The 9,874-nt window shown below is 35.5% G+C and overlaps 1 protein-coding gene and 1 long non-coding RNA gene across 2 annotated transcripts; both read left to right on the top strand.

Moving 5' to 3' along the window:
• Positions 1-2,276: 2,276 nt before the first annotated feature.
• Positions 2,277-3,846, top strand: LOC130464157 (uncharacterized). The gene is made up of 3 exons (XR_008924474.1): positions 2,277-2,587; positions 2,690-2,800; positions 3,235-3,846. It is a non-coding gene; the product is annotated as an uncharacterized lncRNA (long non-coding RNA).
• Positions 3,847-4,815: 969 nt separating this feature from the next.
• On the top strand, positions 4,816-8,676 carry LOC110793622 (uncharacterized). Its single transcript, XM_021998519.2, has 2 exons — positions 4,816-6,264; positions 8,653-8,676. The coding sequence occupies exons 1-2, from the start codon at positions 4,816-4,818 to the stop codon at positions 8,674-8,676; spliced, it is 1,473 nt and encodes a 490-aa protein (XP_021854211.2).
• Positions 8,677-9,874: the final 1,198 nt, after the last annotated feature.

Below are 9,874 nucleotides of genomic sequence, written 5' to 3'. Positions count from 1 at the left end.
AGTCTAAAACTCCCTTAATAACTTACATTAACTTTAGTTTTAAAATATAATAAAGAGACAAAATCAGTAATTAGGCCACCTAAAAGTGAAACCAGGTACTATGTGGGGACTAATATTTTAAGGAAAGAATTATAAAAACAATAATTAATAAAATAAGAAAATAACGTGCAAAACATTTAAAAATAAAGAGGTTGAAGATCTTGAAGTTACATGAAAATGACGTATCATAAGAAATCAATAACCAGAAAAACAGAAACTAATTTACCAACAACGTTTTAATAGTTTGAGTAAAAGGGAAACATTCCAGGATGTTCTTTTAGCTTTTTGGCTTTTGTGGGATATGAAGATATAGGCTCTGTTCGACAGAATTAGCAGTAGCGGGCAGCGATTGATTAGCGGTTAGCGGTTAGAGTAGCACGTAGCGGTTACAGTAGCGGGTATCAGTGAATAGTAGCGGGTAACGGTTAGCTATTAAAGTAGCGGCTAACTGATATGTGTGTTCGGTAAAAGTAGCGGTTGATATTTTAAAATAAATAAAAGGTAAAATATTGTTTAAAACTTTACTATAAACTAGTAGCTGGCTGCGCGCGTTGCACGCAGTGTGGCTGGAAATTTGAAATTTGGTACCGTTGGTGTTCTAGAATTCTACGAGTATATGAAATAGTCGTGTACCACAAAAGTGAACTTATTAATCAACATACAATTTTGGGTACTTCGGATTTGATATCCCAACTTGACTAAAATACAACATAACTCAGCCCTCTCTCTCAAGGTTCTAGACTTCTTAAAGCGGCTCACGACTCATTTGTAATAAAACCCAGTTGCATTTATTACACAAACACTATAAATATTCCTCCCTGGTGCATATACCAAGGTACGCTCATTTATTGTATTCACACACACTTTAACTTAGAGAACTCTCTTTACTCTCAAACCTAGTACTTACTTAGGCATCGGAGAGGCTTTCCTCGAAACACCCTGAGGCTAGTTAACTTACTTGTGTGCAGGTACTTTGAGCAAAAATACTCTCAAGAACAAGCTAGATCTTCCACTATTACGAAAGAGCCTTCATCCGAAAACCATTATTTCATACCCGGAACAATTAATATGATTTTGTATTTTAATTGGATGTTAGCATTGTTCATTATATTCTAATCACTACAATTATATATATTACTAATCCGTGACATTTAGCTATCCACTTTACTCAACATGTTAAAAAAAAAAAAGGAAAAAAATTTAAATAAAAAAATTAAACAAAATAGGAGTTATTATTCATAAGGGATTTCACATATTAAAAATAAAATTAAAAAACAAAAAAAGGAAAAAAATTAAATAAAATAGGTTTTACTGTTCATAAGGGATTTCTCCCACTTTTTAAGGGTTATAGATTTGTCAAAAGCTAACCGCTACCTTAAAAGCTATTAATTTTAGCGTTGACAAAAGGTACCCAACTGCTATCTCTACTACTAACCGCTACCTAAACCGTTACCTTCCCAAACACTTACAAATTTTATAAGTAGCGTTTTGACTAGGTCAAAACGGTACCCGCTACCTCAAACTCTACCGCCAAACATGCCAATAATTATTAATCCTTCACATTTATGCGAAAATATTTTCCCTAGAATCCTTACAAGAATATTATTGTTTTCACCAAAAAAAAAATATTATTATGATTTTGTGAGTAATTTGTGAAAAAAATATTAATAAGGGTATAACAGTATTTCCCTAAAAATAAGTTATAATAATGTCAGTAAATCAACACTACATATGTGTAGTTTAGTGTTTTGTAATGGACGAAAACGAAGATCAATAATGACATAAGACCAAAGATTAAAATGGAGGGACAAAAAAATACAAAAAAGACAACCACTCATCCCAGAACAAAAAGGACATCGAAATTCCAAAATAACATTCGATTTTTAGTTTTCATATACTCTCGCACGTATCGCGTACATATATGACTAGTTGATTCATATTGTATCACATAAACAAGCTACCATAACCCGGATCGACCCGGCCCGACCCAGACCTGAATGAAACGATCATACTTCCACCAGTTATTTTATGTGATGCTTACGTTGAGGTGACATCACATTGATCACAAGAACTATGATCTGACCAGGATAACTGTCAGCAAATTGTTATCTTGAAGGTTTATGGAATGAAATTATTTGTTGCACAAAATTTATGATTATGTTCCCACATACTACAAAATCAGGATGATTTATTCCATAATAGTAGATTTTAAGGATGATTTTATTCCATAATAGTAGATTTAAGGAGGCATTATTTCATGATTGCACACACCAAAGGCCCAATGTTACATGGCTATAAATAAAGGTTTTTGGTCTAGACCATGTATCACATTCTTCAATTGCATGTTCTTTGCCGCAAACTATCTTTAGGGTGAAGTGAGAAGAGAGAGAGATCATGAAGAAGAGAAAGAAGAAAGAAAAAAAAAACCGAATTTGATGTTCATCGTTGCATCAAATTCTCTATATCAAATCAGTAAATTACCTGAAAATTACTATATAGTACTCTAAATTGCTTCTTCATTGGAGTAATTCCGAACTTCTCTAAACAGGTAATCAATCTCCATCTACTCTTTACATAATTAAATGCTTTATTCTGTTAGTTTTTTAATTTTCAACTGAGACTACATAATACTCACATTTACATCTAACAGGCCGCATGCTTAAACAGAATTACCATGCTTCGAGATGGGCTTTCCACAATACCATATATTCGTTTGTGGATATCGTCTACAGTCTGGCTGACTAAGAGGTTAAACATATTTGTAAGTATACAAATGACATAAGGTCTTGCATGCACAAGGTGTACAATAAATCAATAAATTTATTGTACACCAACATAACTTTTACCAAGTTTTATCTAACTTGTACCCAATTTTCTCTAACTTTTATATTATTAAAAACAAAAATTGATAAATAAACATTTTAGGGTTAAATGATTAATTTTATACATTATTAGTAATTTTGAAGAAATATTTTTTATTAAATTGAAAATTTTTATCACTAAAAAATACGGAGTAGATACTTTAACATATATAAGGGTAACTTTTAAGAATTTTACGTTAACTTTAACTTCACCTCATGTAAATATAAATTTGTGAACAAATGAAAAGTTGCACACAATTTATTTTATTTTATTTTATTTTGTGAAAATTTTAATTATTCACGTTTTTTTGTTTGGTCTTATTGTTTCTCTTAGGCACTTGGATATATGGTTGTGGAACTCTGAGAGAGCATAGTCCGGCTGCGGCCGAAATGGTACTATATTGGCGGATGAAGTTCGGGTTTTACTCCAATGAGTGGAGATGCAAAAAATTGAATCACCAACTTAAACACCTTAATGTTCCCCAAAACAACAAGGTTGCATAAGGTTTGTTGGTGGTCAAGAATCCAATCAAGAGGATTGATTCTTTATGAGTACTAATAAATTTATTTTATTTTTATCCGCACATTTAAGGTGTATCAGGGTGTACTGGGCATTCTTTCACTTTTTCCGATCAAAGTATGAGTAGAAAATGTGAGAGAGGCCATCGATTGGCATCAAAATATCCAACCTTGGGTAAACGGTGCACAGTGCATGTCCTAAGAATTTTAAAAAATACAGTATCCGGTTAGTGGACCTTGATGTTATCTTAAGTACTAGTGACTTTTGTGAGTATTTATTACTTCCTTCGTCCCTAAATGTTTTTCCCGTTTCCTTTGAAGGTGTCTCAAAATGATCTTCTCATTTCTTTTCTTTCTTTTCATATTTAATCTCCTCTTTGTAATCTGTATGCTTGTAACCTTGTAATTAATTCTATTGGTTTATCAATAAAACACCTTGTTATCTCATTAGTTAGCATAAAAACCAAAAAAACACTAGCTTAGTGCAATTGTTAACCAACTAAATTAACTTAGTTCACCTTATGGGAAGGGTACCTAAGACAGCACAACAAAAGCAACTAGCATACCACAGAAATAGCAGCAGCTACCAAAAAAACCACCTAAACGGAACTTATATCAGCAAAGCAGAATCTATCTTAGCAAACTTAAAATTAATATATATGTTCATAGAGAATGGATAAGAAAACCTATTAAAACACATAATCTGCAGCAAGGCCTGCCAGATTGTTGAAGTAAAAGGACACTGTCTTATTCCAAATTTCCATGCCCTTGAAATTTGGAGTATTGTTTTAGGATGTCTATAAAATGTGTCATATTTTCTAATACAATAATTTATGATAGCAATTTGGATTATATACCCGGGTGCACAGTGTTCATTGTGCACTATGATGAACATTAATACACCCTTACCTGAAGTGTCATATCCTTTTATTACGAGCGGTTTATATATAATACGGAGTACTACATATGAAAATTGATTCAAAATTGGAGAGAAAATGGAACTCACCTTGCCCCTCCCTATTTTGTTGGATAGTACCATTCAGTACCATGTAGTGCAGTCTCACCACATTAGTATGCATCACCTATCACCTGATCATCTCTCCTCTAACTGTTTTAGCTAACGTGGCAAGTCAGCAGGTGGTTTGTTATGTTATTGTACTGCACTCTGATTGGTTGTTATGATTATGCTGATCTGTGATTGGTTAGGACAGCATTACACTTCTTTTCTATATAAGCTTATCTATTGTTTTATTCCAGTTAGTTTTTTCCAATTGCTTGAATTGTAAGCAAAATATCAATAAAAGACTATTCTCTCTTTTCTTCCTTAGAAGCTCAGTTTATAGCAAAACCAGATCCTACTCACCCTACTTACCAAGCCTGGACAAGGTGCAATGATATGATGATATCATGGCTGCTGTTTAATCTTGATGGTTCAATATCCACGAGTGTTCCGTATTTTCATACTGCTAGGGAGATATGGCTAGATCTAGAAGATAGATTTGGTTTTGTGTCTGGACCACAACTCTTCTCTCTAGAACAACAGGCAGCTGAAATCACACGGGGAGGACACAATGTGGCTGAGTTCTTCACTGACATCAAGTCCATATGGGACAAGATAAGTGCAGCAAATCCATTGCCAACATGCACCTGTAACCTATGTGTATGTAATGTGACACAAAGAATCTTTAAGATGCAACAAGAGCAAAGGCTTATGCAGTTCCTCATGAAATTAGGAGAACATTTGGCTGTAACCAGAGGAAGCCTTCTAATGATGCAACCATTGCCAACCATTTCACATGCATATAGAATGCTGGCACAGGAAGAAAGGCAAAGAGAGATTGGTGCAGTCTCACAACAGCATGAGAGTCATGCTTTTGGAGCTGACAGAAGGAGGTTTAATGATAACCAAAATAAGGGAGTTTTCAATCCTTCCAGGAACCAACAACCTTATTACAAGAGCAACTATACAGGAGGAAACAAATCATCTGTGTACAAAAGACCTTCTATCTATTTTTGTGATCACTGCAAGATCAATGGGCACAGTACTGAGAGATGCTTCAAGCTGCATGGATTTCCACCTGGTTTTACTGGTTTCAAATCTGACAGAAAAACTGCAGCAGTGGCTTACACAGATGAAGGTTACACTGATGAAGAAATGGGAGAATACCAACAACAACAATCATTCTATCCTCCAGAAAGAGATCACTCTCAGTCACAAATGCAGCCTCAACCAGGATTTCTTACTGCAGAACAATGTTCACAATTGCTGAGTCTTCTGAACAAGCAACAAAATGACAAAATGTGTCCACCAGAGACTCAAAATGAGGAAGGAGAGCCTTCAGCTCATGCTTTAATGGCAGGTAACAATTTCTGTTTGCTTACATGTTCTCAATCCAATTGGTTACTAGATAGTGGAGCATCAGATCACATGTGTGGGAACTTGAACATGTTTGATTCTTATAAGGCTATATTTGGAAACAATGAGTTCATAACTATCCCTGATGGAAGAAGAGTAGGAATACAACATAAAGGAACAGTCACTATTAATGATAATATACAGCTGAAAGATGTACTGCATGTGCCTGATTTCCTCTACAACTTATTGTCTATCAACAAACTGTGCAAAGACCAGAATTGCACAGTCTCATTCACTGCTGATAAATGCTATGTTCAGGGCCATTCAATGAAAGAGCTACATGTGCTTGGTAGTGTGAGGTCAGGATTATACAGCATTGATGACAACAAGCTACAAACTGATGGTGTACCACCTTCAGCTACCTGTTTTCAAGCATCTAATAACAACACAGTTGCTGCACATATTTGGCATTTGAGGCTTGGACATGTTGTAATACCCCGAATTTTTAAAACTCGATTAATTATGCTTAATTATTTTTATTTAGCTTAAAATCGTTTTAAATCCTAAAATTCGAACTTTATTTTATTTTACTTTTTTAGTTAATTAACGAAGTTTTATTTCGCTTGAATTTTTAATATTATTACACGATTTATTAATTTTTAGATTCTATGATTAAATTTCAAATTTTACGAGCTTAAGCTACTTTTTAAAAAATCTAAATTATTCCGTGATTTATTTCGGATTTTTAATAATTTCGGAACGTTCTTATTCGAAAACTAAATTTATTTTTCGTTAACGATATTTTTATAAATAATTATTTTAAAACTTGATTTTAATTCTTTTCTATTCCAATTAGTTTCCTAAAAATAGAGAACAATTTTCAGAAATCTTGCCTAACTAAGTGAAATGACCAAAATGCCCCTAAGGAACAAATTGGCATCTTTCCTTCTCTTTCCTTGCTATTCACGTACAAACAACAACATACAAACAACAACAAGAATGAAGGAATTCCTTCATTCCTTTCTACCCACAATTCAGACTACATTCATGCCTTGGTCATCAAGGAGAGAATGCTTCCTCTTCACTCTACTTTTCAGTATATACAATTCATAATTTGTCCCATTTTCTTGAACCCAACGATCAGTAAACAAAAATTGAAAATCAACACCACCATTGCCGCCTCTTTCTCCCCTTCGTTGCACCCTTCGCTGCAACCACCCTCTGCCACCAGCGCCTGCCACCTTTAACACCACCCAGAACCACCCCCAACCACCGTCAACCACCCTCGCCTTTCTCTGCTCTCCTTCTCGCAACTTCGCACACCCCTGCCCCCCTCCCCTTTTCGTCCCTTTGCTGCACCACCCAACCTCGTAGCCAACACAACCGGCCATCGCACCACCTTCTATATTTTTATGAAATTCATTACTTCAAAATTCACTATCTATGAATTCATTATTTATAAAATATTGGTTTTAAAGTGTTTATCGTTTTAATAACTAATTCAATAATTGGATACTTTGAAAGAAATCGAACTCGGAGCTCAGGACGAACGAACCAAGGAAAAACGCCTAGCAATCATGGAATTGAGGTAACGGTTATTGCTAGTACCCGCAATCCCTTCGAAATGTATTTATGAATAATGTTGTGAATGATTGATGCTTTATAATGATGTTTTATGATTTGCGGGATTACAAGTATGATTTGATTGAATTGTTTTATGATAATGCAGCTTTATGCAAAGTATTGATTTAATGAATTATTATTCCTGAAAGTAATGATTTTATGAAATAACGAGATTTAATGGTTTTATTGAACAATCCTGAATGAATGAGATTTTCCTGATTAATGTTCAACTAAAAGAAATGTAAACATGATAAATGAAAGTGTAAGAACTGGTCAAGTTCCCCTGATATGGAGCCCAGGCTCCCCCTCATAAGAAGCACTGGCTTCCCCTGATATGGAACCAAGGTTCCCCCTGATAAGAAGCACTGGCTTCCCCTGATATGGAACCAAGGTTCCCCCTGAAATGAAGCACTGGCTTCCCCTGTTATGGAGCATTGACTCCCCCTGTTATGAAGCACTGGCTTCCCCTGTTCGTAGGAGACGTCCTACCATGTTTTCCTGTAAAGTCCTGACGACCAGAATAATACTGTTAAAAGGAAAAAGATTAATGAAAGATATTCCTGAAATAATGTTCCTGAAATTCTTGAAATGATATTATTGAAAATGATGATTTATTAAATGTTTTACTATATTCTATTCTCCCTGTTTATTAAATAAAATGAATTGAAATGATGTTACGATGCTAGGGTAACTCGTTACTGAGTCTTCGGCTCACCGTTTTGTTTTCCGTTTTAGGTACTCCTGGGGACCACGGAAATGAGTAGTGGCGAGGATTTCACCATTACCATGTTCACCTAGGTCAATGTCAAGTTGTAACAATTTTAAGTAAAGATTCTTGATTCAGTTACGTACTTTTATTAAGGAATTAAAAAGGATTATTATGTTAATTTTGGAGTTTAATAACTTATGATTGATAGTTGCCTTGTAATTCCCAAGAGAGAGTTACGGCAGGTAATGTCCCGACCAAATTAGGTTAATTCCGCTGCTAATTATGCTTTAATTATTGCACTAGAGGTCGGGGTGTTACAGTTTGGTATTCAGAGCCAAGGTTCTGGACCATAAGTGCTAAACCTTACGGGTTTTGCGCGTTGTGGAATTCAATAGGCTTTAAGTAAAGAGTTTTAAGGAATAAGTTAAAAAGAATATGTTAAAATCATGTTAAGTTAAAATGAAATGAGTGTGAGTGTAGGAACGGGCTGAAAAGGGGATTATTTTCCTATTATGTATGTTTTCCTAATTGAGCATGTTATGCAGAATGTCGACTATCGAGGTGACTAACGATATTAACGGTGGAGCGCACCACGAGCACAACGTCCATGTCAACGATGACACTATCTACGAGGATGTTGCCCACGATGATCCCTATGACGATCAACCTATCGAAGATCACAAAGAAAGGATGGAACGATTAGAAACCGTTAGCACGATGTTAGCTGAATTAATCAAAGATTCTCAGAAACAGAAATCGACGAATGCGAACGAAAATGCATCAATGTTCAAGAAGTTTTCATCCCTAAACCCACCATCTTACGATGGCAAGCCCGACCCTGTAGAATTCGAGGATTGGATTAATCGCATAGATCAGGTGTTTGAAACCTTGCAATGTCCTAAGGAATGGAGAGTCGATTTCGCCGTGTTTTACTTAACGGGTCAAGCAAGTTTATGGTGGAAAGTTAATAAGGAAAGGAAGAATGAGCCTAGATTTGGTTGGACCGGACTGCAAAAATTATTAAGAGATAAGTTTTATCCACCATCCCTGAGGAAACAAAAGGAAGACGAGTTTTTGCACTTGCAACAAGGAACAATGAGTGTTATGGAATATGCAAACAAGTTCATGGAATTGTCAAGATTTGCACCGGAGCTGGTATCGACAGAACAATCTAGGATGAACCGTTTTGAGAGAGGTCTTCATTTGAAATACCAAGATAGGTTGGCAACTCAAAGGTTTACTTCCTATCAAGATATGGTTGATATTGCAGTTAATGTTGAACGAGTCGTATTACTTCAAGAAGCACAAAATGTTGGTGATAAAAGGAAAAATGATAATCAAAATCATGGAGGAGCCAAAAGGCCAAACCAAGGAAACCATAATTATAGAAGAGGCCAAGGTCATAATGATAGAGCAGCTCGTAGTGTATGGTGTGCTAAGTGTGGAAAGAGAAACCATACTGAAAGTGAATGTCGTGCAGGAACGAAGACGTGTTATCGATGTGGAGGAAAAGATCATTTTGTCAGGGACTGCCCTAAACCACCTCCCACAGATACTGGAAGAGCAACCTCGACCAATCATGAACGAAACAACCACAATGCTAGGGTTAATCATGATCCACCACGACCACCAATAGCTTACATGATGAGAGCTGACAAGGAAGAAGAAGAAGATGACGCCAACGCTGATACCATTTCAATTTAGTTCTTATGTACGTTTGAACCTAAGTTTCCTGTTTTAGATTTGAATCATGTTTTAGATCTTTTG

Source organism: Spinacia oleracea, chromosome 6 (assembly GCF_020520425.1).
Source record: "Spinacia oleracea cultivar Varoflay chromosome 6, BTI_SOV_V1, whole genome shotgun sequence".
Classification (NCBI taxonomy): Eukaryota; Viridiplantae; Streptophyta; class Magnoliopsida; order Caryophyllales; family Amaranthaceae; genus Spinacia; species Spinacia oleracea.
The sequence above is the reverse complement of the archived record's forward strand: the minus strand, read 5'-3'. Positions and strand labels throughout refer to the sequence as shown.